The 16115-nt window shown below is 51.1% G+C and overlaps 2 protein-coding genes across 4 annotated transcripts in view; both read left to right on the top strand.

The window, feature by feature from the left end:
- uroc1 (urocanate hydratase 1) overlaps positions 1 to 5046 on the top strand; it is a 29967-nt gene extending 24921 nt beyond the window's left edge. Inside the window, exons 19-20 of the mRNA XM_078414281.1 lie at positions 505 to 604; positions 1857 to 5046. Coding sequence (XP_078270407.1) covers positions 505 to 604; positions 1857 to 2030 — 274 coding nt within the window. The 3' untranslated portion in view covers positions 2031 to 5046. The remainder of the gene's footprint in view (positions 1 to 504; positions 605 to 1856) is intronic.
- A 1951-nt stretch (positions 5047 to 6997) lies between these two features.
- The window catches only part of LOC144601823 (zinc finger protein ZXDC-like), a 47444-nt gene continuing 38326 nt past the window's right edge, over positions 6998 to 16115 (top strand). For all 3 annotated transcript variants that reach the window (XR_013548374.1, XR_013548373.1, XM_078414275.1), the window contains exons 1-6: positions 6998 to 8292; positions 9215 to 9367; positions 10154 to 10232; positions 11235 to 11365; positions 11846 to 12016; positions 14256 to 14917. Coding sequence is in view for 1 of the 3 variants with exons in the window: in XM_078414275.1 (XP_078270401.1) it covers positions 7038 to 8292; positions 9215 to 9367; positions 10154 to 10232; positions 11235 to 11365; positions 11846 to 12016; positions 14256 to 14917 (2451 nt within the window). In the remaining 2 variants the exon portion in view is untranslated. The remainder of the gene's footprint in view (positions 8293 to 9214; positions 9368 to 10153; positions 10233 to 11234; positions 11366 to 11845; positions 12017 to 14255; positions 14918 to 16115) is intronic.

A 16115-nucleotide genomic window follows, 5' to 3' on the forward strand; every position in this document is an offset into this window, starting at 1 on the left:
TTATAGATAGTCCGATTAATAACTGTAATAGTAGGTAACCACATTTATGCAAAACCAAAGTCCGTAGTGGAACCAAAGACACAGTCTATAGAAGATCACAGTTGCTGAGGTTAGTGTTGTACAGTTTTCAAGAGCCTTGGTTGCTGGGAAGAAGCTGTTCTTGAACCTGGAGGTCACGGTTTTCAGGCTCCTGTACCTTCTTCCCGATGGTAGCAGTGAGATGGGAGCGTGGCCAGGGTGATGTGGGTCTGTGATGATGTGGGGCAGCGCCTCCTGTAGATTCCTTTGATGGTGGGGAGGTCAGTAGCTGTGATGGGCCGGGCAGTGTCCACCACTCTCTGTAGTTACTGAACCAGAGCGTGATACAACTAGCCAGTGTGTGCTCTACTGGACAGCTGTAGAAGTTTGAGACGGTGTGGAGGGAGCTTCACCCCGGGAGTGTGTGATGGGATGGTGTGGGGGGGAGACTTTCGCTGATTTATGGTGTTGTTTCCTGGTACGCAGGGGGGAGGCAATAAACGGCGGGTTTGGGTTGGTGCTGGACGGATCTGCAGAGGCTGAGGAGCGAGCGAAGATGATGCTGGGCTGGGACGTGTCCAATGGGGTGAGTGACCGATCCTCCTGTCGTTTCCCTCTCGAATCAAGATTCCCTGCTGCGTAATCAAGAACCAGAGGACAGAGGTTTAATGTAACGGGGGAGAGATTTAATAGCAATCTGAGGGGTAACTGTTTTACACAGAAGGTTGTGGGTGTATAAACCAAGCTGCTAGAGGAGGTAGTTGAGGCAGGTACCATTGCAATGTTTAAGAAACATTTAGACAGGTACATGGATAGGACAGGTTTAGAGGGATATGGGCCAAACGCGGGCAGGTGGACTAGTGTAGATGGGGCATGTTGGCCGGCATGGGGGAAGTTGGACCAAAGGGCCTGTTTCTGTGCTGTATGACTCTGTCTCTATGACTCTCCTTTTTCCTAAGATATATTGGGTTGAATTCAAACATATTAGCCTCTGCATCAAGCGATGGATAGATGGGGGCACAGAAGGCCATTTGGCCCACCAAACCCATGCTACCTCTACAACAGAGCTGTGAAATGAGTCCCACTCCTCTGCCCGTCCCCACCACCCTCCACACATCTCCTTGTGATTCTCCACGTCCCTTGTGGAAGTCCCTGTTGAATCCTCCCCCATTAACATTTAAGGCAGAGAAGTAGGGCCAGCACAATGGCGCAGTGATAGAGCTGCTGTCTCATAGTGCCAGAGACCCGGGTTCGATCCCAACTACGATTGCTGTCTGTACGGAGTTTGTATATTCCCCCTGGGACTTTGTGGGATTTCTCCAGGTGCTCCGGTCTCCTCCCACATTCCAAAGACGTGTGCGTTTATAGGTTAATTGGCTTCTGTAAAGTTTAGTTTAGTGTAGAGATACAGCATGGAAGCAGGCCCTTTGGCACACCAACTACCCATATGCCAGTTCCATCCAACACACTAGGGACAATGAACCTACAAACCTGCACATCTTTGGAATGTGGGAGGAAACCGGAGCACCCGGAGAAAACCCACATGGTCAGTGAAACATCCCACATTCCAAAGGTGTGTGGGTTTGTAGATTAATTGGCCCTCTGTAAATTGCCTCTAGTGTGTAGGATTTAACTAGTGTGCACGGGTGATCGCTGGCTAGTGTGGACTCATTGGGCCGAAGGGCCTGTGTCCATGCTATATCTCAAAAATCTAAAGAACTAGTGTGAATGGGTGATAGCTGTCGGCATGGACTTGATGGGCCAAACTAAAGTAAAAGTGATTGGGGGTGGTTGGAGACTGTGCGATGATCCCCGCTCTTGCTCTTTCGTTGCCGCAGGTGACGCGCCGTTGCTGGTCCGGGAGTGACAAGGCCTACGAGACGATCTGCAGGACGATGAGGGAGAACCGGGGCCTGCGGGTCACACTGCCCCACAGGGTGGAAGACGAGGGCATCTTGGAACGAGCCCTGCAGGGACTGAGGGAACGTCCACTCCCCACTGAGGGCCTCTGAGAACCAACCTCAACCAATCTCATCAAAACATACCTTCATAAGTCATATCAGCCCATCGAGTCCACTCCGTCATTCAATCAGAGCTGATCTGCCTTTCCCTCTTAACCCCATTGTCCTGCCTTCTCCCCATAACCCTTGACATCCTTACTAATCAAGAACCTGTCAATCTCCACTTTAGAAATACCCAATGACTTTGCCTCCACAGCCGTCTGTGGTAATTCATTCCACCACCCTTTGGCTAAAGAAATTCCTAATCATCTCCTTTCTAAAGCTGTGTCCTTTAATTCTGAGGCTGTGCTCTCTGGTCCTAGACTCTCCCACTACTGGAAATGAGTTAGCCTCCACTACTGTCTGTGGCTGCACACCGCAAACCGCAGAACACTTTCCTCATCAGTTTGTCATTTTCAATCAGTCAATGTTGTTGTTCCCTATTGTATGGACATTACATTAGGGGGCCATTTGGCCCTTCGAGCCTGCCCCAGCACTCATCGAGATCTTGGCTGACCTACCTCAGAGCAAGTTCCCTCCACCGTCTCCGCAGCCCATGATTTCCTTCATAACCGGAAGCATGTCAATGTATTTAATTGTCACAAGGGCGGCACAGTGGCGCAGCTGGTAGAGCTGATGCGCCAACGTGCCAGAGACCCGGGTTCGATCCCGGCTTTGGAGTTTGCAGGTTCTCCCAGTGACCGCATGGGTTTCGTCCGAGTCATAGAGTCATACAGTGTGAAAAGAGGCCATTCGTCCCAACTTGCCCATGCCAACCAACATGCTCCATCTACACTAGTCTTATTTGCCTGCATTTGGCCCATATCCCTCTAAACCTATCCTATCCATGTACCTGTCCAAATGTTTCTTAAATGTTGCGATTCTTAAAAGTGCACCGGTTGCCTCCCACATTCCAAAGACGTGTGGGTTTGTAGGTTAATTGGCCCTTTGTAAATTGCCTCAGTGTGGAGGGAGTGGATAAGAAAGTGGGATAACATAGAACTAGGGTGAACGGGTAATCATTGATCGTCGAGCACTTGGTGGGCCAAACAGCCTGTTCCCAGGCTGGATCTCTGAACTGATATGTACTGGCAACAGAACAATGAGGTTTTTATTTGCTGTAGCTTAACAGGTCTGTAGGTGCAATAACACACATAGATTAATCTATAATATTCAATAAATAATGAATGAATAATCAGTAATACATGGGACTGAAAGCTGATAAATCCTCAGGGCCTGATGGTCTGCATCCCAGGGTACTTAAGGAGGTGGCTCTAGAAATCGTGGACGCATTGGTGATCATTTTCCAATGTTCTATAGATTCAGGATCAGTTCTCGTGGATTGGAGGGTAGCTAATATCCCACTTTTTAAGAAAGGAGGGAGAGAGAAAACAGGAAATTATAGACCAGTTAGTCTGACATCAGTGGTGGGGAAGATGCTGGAGTCAATTATAAAAGAAGAAATTGCGGAGCATTTGGATAGCAGTAACAGGATCGTTCCGAGTCAGCATGGATTTACGAAGGGGAAAGCATGCTTGACTAATCTTCTGGAATTTTTTGAAGATGTAACTAGGAAAATGGACAAGGGAGAGCCAATGGATGTAGTGTAGCTGGACTTTCAGAAAGCCTTTGATAAGGTCCCACATCGGAGATTAATGGGCAAAATTAGAGCACATTGTATTGGGGGTGGGGTACTGACATGGATAGAAAATTGGTTGGCTGACCGAAAGCAAAGAGTGGGGATAAATGGGTCCCTTTCAGAATGGCAGGCAGTGACTAGTGGGGTACCGCAAGGCTCAGTGCTGGGACCGCATCTATTTACAATATACATTAATGCCTTTGATGAAGGGATTAAAAGTAACATTAGCAAATTTGCAGATGACACAAAGCTGGGTGGCAGTGTGAACTGTGAGGAGGATGCTATGGGGATGCAGGGTGACTTGGACAGGTTGCGTGAGTGGGCAGATGCATGGCAGATGCAGTTTAATATGGATAAATGTGAGGTTATCCACTTTGGTGGCAAGAACAGGAAGGCAGATTATTATCTGAATGGTGTCAAGTTAGGAAATGGGGAAGTACAAAGAGATCTGGGTGTCCTTGTTCATCAGTCACTGAAAGTAAGCATGCAGGTACAGCAGGCAGTGAAGAAAGCTAATGGCATGTTGGCCTTTATGACAAGAGGAGTATAGGATCAAAGAGGTCCTTCTGCAGTTGTACAGGGCCCTAGTGAGACCACACCTGGAGTACTGTGTGCAGTTTTGGTCTCCAAATTTGAGGAAGGACATTCTTGCTATTAAGGAAGCGTAGCGTAGGTTCACTAGGTTAATTCCCGGAATGGTGGGACTGTCGAATGTTGAAAGACTGGAGCGACTGGGCTTGTATACACTGAAATTTAGAAGGATGAGAGGGGATCTTATTGAAACATATAAGATTATTAAGGGATTGGACACGCTAGAGTCACGAAACATGTTCCCAAAGTTGGGGGAGTCCAGAACCAGGGGCCACAGTTTAAGAATAAGGGTAGGCCATTTAGAACGGAGATGATGAAAAACTTTTTCACTCAGAGAGTTGTAAATCTGTGGAACTCCCTGTCTCAGAAGGCAGTGGAGGTCAATTCTCTGGATGCTTTCAAGAGAGAATTAGATAGAGCTCTTAATGATAGCGGAGTCAGGGGGTACAGAGAGAGGGCAGGAACGGGGTACTGATTGTGGATGATCAGCCATGATCACATTGAATGGCGGTGCTGGCTCGAAGGTCCAAATGGCCTACTCCTGCACCTACTGTCTTATTGTCTATTGTAACAATAATAGTGCAAAGCCAATACCTGTCTAACACAGATGTCTCTATCCTCTGACAGCAAATAAGCTGAGATGAGAACTAAAATGTTCTTGATTCCCCACTAACTCCTAATCTAGAGATAGTCACAATTGATAAAGTGAAGAGGAAGGATTTTCATTGAATATTTGTTGATAAAAATGCTAACTCCCTGAATGTAAAAGATCACAGAAATCCCAGAATAAAAGCCACGTGGAACTACACTGTGTCTGTGACCGCCTGTTCTCCAACGCTCCTCTCAGCTGTGTTGACTGTAATGTTCTGAGCAACACTTCATCGGAGAGGTTCATAACCCATGGCTCTGTGCCAGTGTTTTTAATGTTCAATTCAGCTTTCTCTTACGGTTTGCAACCATGCAACCCAGGGGCCAGGCTCACACTGGTGGCTGGGTTCCTTGGTGAATCAATGGTTTAAGGATAGAATACGCAGACCTACGTACCCCAGGGAATGGGTAGGAGCAGAACGTAAAACAGTACAGCACAAGCATAGGCCTTTCGCCCCCACAAAGTTTGTTCCAAACATGATGCCAAGGCTAACTTATCTGCCTGCACATGATCAATATCCCTCCACATCCATGCTTCTATTCAAAGCCCACCACTATCGTATCTACCTCCACCACCACCCTGGCAGCATGTTCCATGTACCCACCACTCTCTGTGTAAAAATACTAGTCCCGCACATCTCCTTGCAGCTTTGCCCCTCTCATGTGAAACCTACGCCCCCTCGTCTTTGATATTTCCATCCTGGGGAAAAAAGGTTCTGGTTTTCTACCCTATCTATGACTCTCATCTATCTATATACTAAAACTCTAATTTGTTTGTTTGTTTGTTTGTTCTTTAACCACAGCCAAAACAGTACACGATAGCGCAACAATTTTAGGCCCACCTTACTCACCGTCGTTCCTTTGGTGCTAATGGAAGGTTTCATTGAAATTGGTGCTATATTTTTAAAGTTATTGACATTTTAAAGTTTAAATCTATGTCCTAGGGAGGGAGGATAAGGGGGGCGGAGGGGGTGAAGTGGGAGGGGAAGGGGAGATGGGGGGGTGAGTGGGGGGGAAGAGGGTGCTGCACCTATGCAGGAGAGGTTTGGGCCCAATGGGTCCACTTAGTCTAGTAATTTTATATACTTCTATCAGGTCTTCCTGAAAACCTCCGGCATTCCAGAGAAAACAATCCAAGTCTGTCCAACCACTCCCTGTAACTAATACCCAGGTATCATTCTGGTAAACTTCTGCACACTTTCTAAAGCTTCCACTATTTCAACACCTTCCAATTTCCTGACCCCCCCCCCCCCCCCCCCATCACAAAGACCTTAAGGTACATTGCTTCTGTCTAGAACATAGATCCGAGCACTTCCTATCTATTAACATGCTCCTCTGTCTGATAGAACATTCTTCTTCTTAACAATTCCTCCTTTGATTCCACACACACAAAACTGCAGATGCTGGAAACCCAAGCAAAACAAAGTGTGGGGGGAACTTAGTGGTCCAGGCAGCAACTGCGGAGAGAATGGACAAACTCCATCAATGCGATGGGCGCATAAACACAATACTGCGGCAGAACGGGTAGAGCCACTGCTTTGCTGCACCAGAGCCCCGGGTTCGATCCTGACCTTGGGTGCTGTCAGTGTGTGGAGAGGGATGGTGGTTCGCTGGACGATCTGGAAGGAGACGACGGATGCAATAGGCCTTTCTGGACAGCTGCAGCCTGGACTTTGAAAATAGTGCCAAACCTGGCGACTCTTGTATATTAAACACAAAGGTAATATATTAGTCTGGGACAGTTTCTTCCCAACTGTTATCAGGCAACTGAACTGACCTTGCACCAGCTGGAGTGCGGTCCTGATGTACCATCTACTTCTGGATATCTTTGATGCTTATCGTTGTACCTTGGTACGCGTGACAATAATAAACTAAATAAAAGGGGAAAATCAATCCATTAATAACCCCAGTACTAGTGCAAATGACCTTTTGGGTGTGATATTGTTTGTAGAATCTGGAGAGTGCACGGATGGTCTGACAGGCATTGGAAGTTGCCGGATCCACACAGGAATCCAGGCCGTGTTTTGCGGCCACTGACTGCTCCGGCTGCGCTGCGCTCCGCTCCGGCGGCGCGTACTCCAGGCCGCGCGTTGCGGCGGCGGCGGGCGGGCGGGCGGGCGGCTGTGGCGGGGACACCGGGGATGGAGCAGCAGGGGCTGGGCCTTGGCCTCGGGCTCGGCCTGGGCCTGGGGCAAGAGGCCGAGGCCCCGGCGCCCGGCGGCCCACACGCCCGATACTCGCTCTTCCTGGACGACACCTCCGATTTCCGAGGCCCGGCCGCCGACTCCGACATCTTTGTCGTCTTTAACCTGGAGCCTGAGGCGGAGGTGGCGGCCGGGCCGTCCACTCCAGTCCGGGGCCCCGGCCTCCTGCCAGGCCCAGGCTCCGGCCTAGTCCCAGGCCCCGAGCAGCGCCAGGCCCAGCCCCCGCCCAGGCCGGAGCCGGCCCCCGACACCGTCTACTACCTGCAGGCCGGGCCCGGGCCCGGGCCCGACAGGACACGGCTTCGCCTGGGCGCCTCGCCGGCCCAGCAGGGCGGGGAAGCCGAGCCCCTGGCCCCACCGCCACCTACGCCCGGGCCCGGCCTGCTGCTGGAGGCGCCCGCCGTGCTCGGCAACATCGAGAACCTGCCCGGGCCCGGGGCCTCGACAGCCGGCCTGGCTGCCAGCCTGGGCCTGGGAAGCCGCGACCTCCTGCTGCGCCTGGAGGACGGGCTGCTCTTCCTCGCCACGCCCGAGCTGGGAACCGGGGGCCTGGCCAAGCCGGAGGAAGAGCCCTCGGCCCAGGCCTACCCCGGCGGCCAAGCATCGGCCCCGGCTCCTGGCCCGCCACAGGCCGGCTTTTGCGGCGACTCCAGCGGCCGGCCGCTCCAGGCTGAGGAGCAGAGCCCGGGCCCCGAGGCGGGGGGCCTGGGGCTAGAGTCTGGGCTGTTGCTGAGCGAGAGCGGGGACGTGTTGCTGAAGCTGTCCGAGGGCCTGGGCTTGGGGCTGCAGCCTGGACAAGGGCCGGACGCCGAGCCTCTGCACCACTGCCCCGAGCAGAACTGCCAGCAGGCCTTCGACAAGAAGCAGCGGCTGCGGGTGCACCTGCTGTCCCACAGCCAGCGGCCTTTCCACTGCACGGTGGCCGACTGCGAGTGGGCCTTCACCACCGCCTACAAGCTGAAGCGTCATCTACACTCCCACGGCAACCTGCGGCCCTTTGGCTGCCAGGCCGAGCAATGCGGCAAGCGCTTCACCACTATCTACAACCTCAAGGCCCACATGAAGGCCCACGTGCAGGAGCTGGCCTTCGTCTGCGATGTCTGCTACCAGCCCTTTGCCACCGCCCTCAAGCTCAGCAGCCACCGGCGATGCCACTTCGAACCCCAGCGGCCCTTCAAGTGCGACTTCCTCGGTGAGGCCCAAGACCACCGACAGCCTGGAGGGGATGCAGTTTATTTGGGGCGGTGAGAGAGGGGTAGAGGGGCCAAATAGCCCGCCTTTTTCGAGTCTCCACGTGTCCGTGACAGGTTGAATAGTTAGCTGTTTGGAGAGCTAGCATTGTTGTGTTGGGCCAAATAGCTCCCTATAGTTTAGTTTATTGTCATGTGTACCGAGGTAAGCTACTTGTTGCGTGCTAACCAGTCAGTGGAAAGATAATACATGATTACTATTGAGCCATCCACAGTGTACAGATACAGGGTAAAGAGAATAGCATTTAGTGCAGGAATCCACATTTGTATGTGGTGATCTAGAAAACCCTGTTGGTGGTTTAGGTGGCAGTGCCTTGTATCTGAGTCTGAAAGTTGTGGTCTGAGTACCACTTCTGGAAAGAGAACATAGCATGTAGTCTGAGACTCAAATGCAGCACCAAGGGAGTGCCATAGTGTGCCGATTTTTCTGGGTGTCTTCACAAATCAGTGCTAGAGATCTATCTCAAAGAAGACTATGGCAGTTCTTAGAGTCGTGGCTTACATTTCAAGGGTCCCAGCCTGAAACGTCACCCATCCATGTTCTCTAGAGATGTACACAAAGTGCTGGAGTAACTCGGCAGGTCAAGCAGCATCTCTGGAGAACATGAATAGCTGACGTTTTGGGTCAGGACCCTTCTTCACTTTGACTGAAGTGGGGGGGGGGGGGGGGGGGGGGGGAGAGAAAGCTGGAAGAGAGATGGGGCAGAATAAAACTTGGTGAGTGATAGGTGGAGCTAATGTTGTTTTATTTAAGAAGTACAGGGATAAGAAGCCAGGTAACTAGACTACAGCCCACCCAAAGAGTGGTGGAAAAGATGACAAGGGTGATTAGTTCCTTGTGCTGACTGTATTTCCCTGGTGCAGGTTGTGAGAAGACGTTCATCACCATCAGTGCTCTCGGCTCCCACAACCGATCGCACTTACGTGATCAGGAGGACTTTATCTGCTCTTTCCCAGGCTGTGACAAGAGATACGACAAAGCCTGCCGCCTGAAGATTCACCTCCGAAGCCACACAGGTACAGTTCCAGCTCATTGAGGCTGCCACCAGCATCAGCACTCACGTTAGCTTACTTTAATTAATTATTGTCACGTGTACCGAGATACAATTACAAGCTTTTTTGTTGCGTGCTATCCAGTCAGCGGAAGGACGATACCGGTCCACCACCGATTTTCTGTCAAGTAGTGGTCTCCCACCCTTCCCCCACACCCTTTAATCTGGACAAAATCTCCCCCCTGGAAATCCCCCTGAAAATGTGGCAACTAGTGTAGATGTGGTATCATTGTCATATCAACGTCATTGGGACTTCTACGCTGCTCGGCAGGTCGAATTTGCCCACTGGGGCCGGGGCTGTGGAACTCCGGCTCACTGCGACAGGCCCGTAAAGTTGGCCACGGAAGTCAGCTGTGGGAACAGATCTGTAGCGCCAGAGACCCGGGTTTGATCCCGATAACAGGTGTTGTTTGTACGCTCTCCCTGTGACCGCATGGGTTTTTGTCGGGTGCTCTGATTTCCTCCCACATTCCAAAGACCAAAGGCTTCTGTAGATTGTAAATTGTCCCTAGTGTGTAGGATAGTGCTAGTGCACAGGGTGACCACTGGCCGGCCTGGAATAGGTGGTCTGAAGGGCTTATTTCCACGTCCTATCTCTGAAGTCGGTCTAAAGCTCAGTGAATTCAGTGCTCTGAGAATGCTTTGCATGCCATGTCTCCGTCAATGTTCCGGTTTTGTTTGAAAGCAGTAATATCCGAGTTTAATCGGAAGATGTTACCCCAGGTTTCTAAAGAGTGATCTTTCCGTGCAGGTGAGCGGCCCTTTATCTGCGACTTTGATGGCTGTGGCTGGTCGTTTACTTGCATGTCCAAATTACTGCGACACAAAAGGTAAGGACCCAGCCTGCATGGGTTAAATAGTTCCAGCAGAATTTCCCCCGTGCAGTAGAGCACTGTTTTAAGGCAGCAACCACATGGCCTGTTTGTGTGAGGCAAGATGGGCCAAAGGGCGTATATCTGTGCATCCGGCTCTATAAGAGTCTGCAAGCAGGTGAGTGATTACAATTTAACAATTAAAGATTTTGGCTTGGACACCAAGAACAATGTTCTTGTTTGGAACATTGCTGTGGGGCAGGTGGACCTTGTCAAAACATCTCATCTGAAAGTCAACTTGTTTAGCCCTGCTGTTGCAAGCGGTAGCCAAGAGTTTGTTGCAGTCTCTTGATGCAACATTTCAATTCCAAGCACGCCATTTTGAAATAAAACTCCGCACCCTACCTGCTGTTCACCAGTTTTTAAAATGAGGAAGGGTCTCGACGCGAAACGTCACCCATTCCTTCTCTCCCGAGATGCTGCCTGACCTGCTGAGTTACTCCAGCATTTTGTGAAATAAATAGCTTTTAAAATGTTATCATGATCAACCTTCATCTGAGGTCTCTGGAGGGAAGTCACCTCTGTTTTCTAAAGCTGACAAGAATATGTCTAATTATTTATTTCTTCTCTTCCCCTTCTATGGCTGCCCACCATTCAATCCTGCAGCTCGCTCTGCCTCACCGCGCCAGAGACCTGGGTTCAATCCTGACCTCAGGCGTGGTCTGTGTGTGGAGTATGCACGTTCTCCCTGGGTTTCTTCCAGTGTTCCGTTTCCGCTCATGTCCCAAATTCGTGAGGGGTCGGTGAGTTAATCGGCGGCAGTAAATCGGCCCTATGGCGTGGTGAGGGGTTGAATGTGGGAGTGTTGATGGGAATGTAGGGGGATTGAATATAGGATTAGTGTAATTAGGTGTTCGGTGGTCGGCAAGGACTCTAGCCCACAGGGCCTGTTTCTGTGCTGAACGGCTATGCCTGGGGTGAGGTTGCCCACCGGACTACAGTGTTTCTTGCTCTCCCCAGGACTCATGAGGATGACCGACGGTTCATCTGCCCAGTGGACGGCTGTGGGAAGTCCTTCAACCGGGCAGAGCACCTGAAGGGGCACAGCATCACCCACCTAGGCACCAGGCCCTTCGTGTGCCCCGTCGAAGGTACGTCTCGAGGCGATGCGGAAACGGAGGCAAACCTTAAGCTAATGGCCAGCACAATGTCACAGCAATAGAACCGCTGCCTCACGGCTTCAGAGACTTGTCCGTGTGTGCAGTTTGCATGTTCTCCCTGAGACCACTTGGGTTTCCTCCGGGTGGTCAGGTTTCCTCCCTCAGCCCAAAGACATGCGGGTTTGTAGGTTAATTAGTCTATGTAAATTGTCCGTACTATGTTGGGTAGAACAAGGGTATGGTTGATCATTAACGTGGGCCGAAGGGCCGGTTTCCACGCTGTATTACTAAACTAAACTAATACCAGGTAACCATAATAATCCAAAACCGAAGTCCACATTGCAACCAAAGACACAGTCGTTAGCAGATCACAGGCGCTGATGTTGTGTAGTGTTCCAAGAGGTTGCTGTGAGGAAGCCGTGTTGGCGTGGCGTGTGTTCCTTGCTAACACGCGTGTTCCTGTGTGCTCAGATTGTGAAGCTAGGTTCTCGGCACGCAGCAGTCTCTACATCCACTCCAAGAAGCACCTGGAAGACTTGGATAAGGTGAAAACCCGATGCCCCCTCTCCAACTGCAGCAAGCTCTTCAACTCCAAGAACAGCATCAAGGCTCACATGATGAAGCAGCACAACATCAGCCCGGGTAGGTGGGCCAGTGTGGCTCCCAGCAACTGTACCTGGCATCAGCCCATTGGCATCCTGGCACCAAGCTGGTGATCTGCTGGACCGTTGCCCACACTGCCACGCAATGGGTGGCCCAGTGTTGTAGCACCTGCTGCCTGTTAGCTCCTGGTTCACACCGCCACTGTCGTTTAAAGCCATTGAGTCTCACAATGTGTATACAGGCCCTTGGGCCCAACTTTCCCACACCGACCAACATGCCCCATCTACACTAATCCCATCTGCCAGTGTTTGGCCCAAATCCCTCTAAACATAGAAAATAGGTGCAGGAGTAGGCAATTCGGCCCTTTGAGCCAGCACCGCCATTCAATATGATCATGGCTGATCATCCAGAATCAGAACCCCGTTCCTGTTTTCTCCCCATATCCCCTGTCTGTTAGCCCTAAGAGCCACATCCAACTCTTTCTTGAATACATCCAGTAAATTGGCCTCCACTGCTTTCTGTGGCAGAGAATTCCACAGATTCACAACTCTGTGAAAAAGCTTTTCCTTATCTCAGTCCTAAATGGCCTACCCCTTATTTGTAAACTGACCCCTGGTTCTGGACTCCCCCAACTTTGGGAACATTTTTCCTGCATGTAGCCTCTCCAATCCCTTAATAATTTTATATGTTTCTGTAAGATCCGCTCTCATCCTTCTAAATTCCAGTGAATATAAGCCCAGTCGATCCATTCTTTCATCATATGTCAGTCCCGCCATCCCGGGAATTAACCTGGTGAACCTACGCAGAACTCCCTCAATAGCAAGAATGTCTTTCCTCAAACTAGGGGACCAAAACTGCACACAATACTCCAGGTGTGGTCTCACCAGGGCCCTGTACAACTGCAGTAGGACCTCCTTGCTCCTGAACTCAATTACTCATACCCAACATGCCATTTGTTTTCTTCACTGCCTGCTGACTACCTGCATGCTTACTTTCAGTGACTGATGTTCAAGGACACTGTGTACGATGTACAAGCAGGTCTCGTTGGACCACCCCTTTTCCTAATCTGACATAGAGCTGGATAGAGCTCTTAAGGATAGCGGAGTTAGGGGGTATGGGGAGAAGGCAGGAACGGGGTACTGATTGAGAGTGATCAGCCATGATCGCATTGAATGGCGGTGCTGGCTCGAAGGGCTGAATGGCCTACTCCTGCACCTATTGTCTATTGTCTATTGACACTATTTAGATAATAATCTGCCTTTGTGTTCTTGCCACCAAAGTGGATAACCTCACATTTATCCAAATTATAATGCGTCTGCCCACTCACCCAACCTATCCAAGTCACCCTGCAGCCTCATAGCATTCTCCTCGCAGCTCACACTGCCACCCAGCTTTGTGTCATCTGCAAATTTGGAAATGTCACATTTAATTCCCTCATCTAAATCGTTAATATATATTGTAAATAACTGGGGTCCCAGCACCGAGCCTTGCGGCACCCCACTAGTCACTGCCTGCCATTCTGAAAAAGACCCGTTAATTCTTTGCTTCCTGTCTGCCAACCAGTTCTCTATCCATGTCAATACCCTACCCCCAATACCATGTGCTCTAATTTTGCACACTAATCTCTAGTGTGGGACCTTATCAAAGACTTTTTGAAAGTCCAGATACACCACATCCACTGGCTCTCCCTTATCCATTCTACTTGTTACATCCTCAAAAAATTCCAGATTAGTCAAGTATGATTTCCCCTTCATAAATCCATGCTGACTTTGACCGATCCTGTCGCTGCTTTCCAAATGCGCTGCCATTACATCTTTAATAATCAACTCAAGCATCTTCCCCACTACCGATGTCAGGCTAACTGGTTTGTAATGCCCTGTTTTCTCTCTCCCTCCTTTCTTAAAAAGTGGGGTTACATTGGCTACCCTCCAGTCCACGGGAACTGATCCAGAGTCTATAGAACTTTGGAAAATGATCACCAATGCATCCACGATAAACCTTTCCAATCTATGTACCTGTCTAAATGTCTTTTAAATGTTGTTATAGTACCTGCCTCAACTACCTCCTCTGGCATATCGTTCCATACACCTACGACCCTCTGTGAAAAGGTTGCCCCTCTGGTTCCTATTAAATCTTTTCCCCCCCAAACCCCCCCCCGCCCCACACGTTTAGGTTGCATGAATGAGCTAGCAGGGGTGAGATGTGCCAAAGGTACTTGCAGTGGTTGTGGGTCGTCATGGCGGGGATACTGTGCTGACGGGCGGGCATCTTGTTTCAGACGTGTTTTCGCAGCTGGAGCTGACGGGCTCGCTGACCCCGAGCAGTGAGCTGACGAGCCCCGGACAGAGTGACCTGAGCTGCGTGGACATCGCCTCGCTCTTCACCGCCGTGCCCGTGGCGCCGGTCAGCCTGTCGCCGGACATGTCGCTGGTCAGCTCAGGAATCCTCACCATCGAGGCTGCCTCCGTGGGGTCCACGCTGGGCAGCACCGTGTCCGCCAGCAATGGGCCCATGGCGCAGGGCGCTGACCCTCTGATCGTGCCCACGCCGGACATCTCCCACGCCATGGACAGCGGCCTGGGCCTGCCCGCCAGCATGCTGCAGCAGGGTGCCCTGAACTTGGAGGGGGTGCAGGTGGTGAGCGCGGAGGCACTGGGGGCCCTGTCGATGCGGGGCACGGCCGGATGCCCTGACCTGCAGGCCCTGTCGTCCAGAGGAGCTCTCAGCCCCTCTAGCAGCCTGGGGGGCAGCCACGTGCCCGAGCTCCTCGCGTCCCCCAAGGTGGACTGCCACATGCTGAGCGTGTCTGACGTGATGGGCCCGCCCGAGGGCAGCAAGGTGGTGGCACAGTACGTCTTCTCCAACCTCAACACCCCCACCACCACCTTCAGCACCCAGAAAGAGCTGGAGCTCAGCGTGGTGTCTGGCTGCTCCTTCCTGGTAAGTACCGGGCACTACCCACCTCCAGGGCACGGGTCCGCGGCTAACACTCACTACCTGCCTCAGTGGGTCATTGCTAGAGCCCCCACTCACTCACAGTTCAAAAACACATTATTTGTCCCCGTGGGGCAATTTACAAAGACACGTAGAGTAGTACAAAAACTATTGTGGGGGGGGGGGGGGTGAGCAGCGGGACTGGGGTGGTTGGGAGTTGAACAGCCTTGGGGACAAAGGTTGCCCTTCTCTTCTGTGTCCCACAGCCTGGGCAGTGAGGCCGGCGTCCTGAGGGGAGCCATTCTAACGCAGAGCACAGGACATGTGAGGGGTTCGGTAAAATCCTGCCAACTGACCTTAGCATCTGCTGGTTGCATAGGGTGGAGAGGGCTCTGACAGGGAGTCCAATAATTTTGGAACAGACTTTGGCTGTGCTCTGCAGGCGGTTTCTGTTCTGAAGGCTGATGGAGTGGAGTGTCTGCTGACATCTCCTGCAGACACATCTGTTATGATTTCTGTATGCCTACATAATTTGCTTTAGATTATGGGCGGCACAGTGGCACAGCAGTACAGTTGCTGCCTCATAGCACCAGAGACCCGGGTTCGATCCTGACTATTGGTGTTGTCTGTGCGGAGTTTGTATGTTCCCTCTGTGACTGGGTTTTCTCAGGGTGTACCGGTTTCCTCCCACACTCCAAAAACGTACAGGTTTGGTAATTGGCTTTGGTAATAATTGGCTTTGGTAATAATTGCAAATTGTCCCTCGCGTAGGATAGTGCTCGTATACGGGGTCATCGCTGGTCAGCGTGGACTCGGTGGGCCGAAGGGCCTGTTTCCACACTATCTTTAAAGTCTAAATTGGCACAAAACCTATCATTCTAAACCTAATTTTACATTTTTTTAAATGGCACAATCACAGAGTCCTGGTGTAAGTCAGCAGGTCAGGCAGCATCTCTGGAGATCGTGGATAGGTAACATTTCGGATTGGGACCCTTTGACAGACTCAATTTTACATTCAATGAGCCGAGCCGTCTTGGATGTCACACAGCACAGAAACAGGCCCTTTGGCCCAGCTCATCCATGCTGTCCAGGATGCCCCATCTAAACTAAAACTTTCCTGTCTATGTACCTGTCCAAATGTCTTTTAATGTTGTTATTGTACCTGCCTCAACTACCTCCTCTGGCAGCTTGTTCAAAATGCCCA

The sequence above is a fragment of the Rhinoraja longicauda genome, chromosome 17, assembly GCF_053455715.1.
Source record: "Rhinoraja longicauda isolate Sanriku21f chromosome 17, sRhiLon1.1, whole genome shotgun sequence".
Classification (NCBI taxonomy): domain Eukaryota; kingdom Metazoa; phylum Chordata; class Chondrichthyes; order Rajiformes; family Arhynchobatidae; genus Rhinoraja; species Rhinoraja longicauda.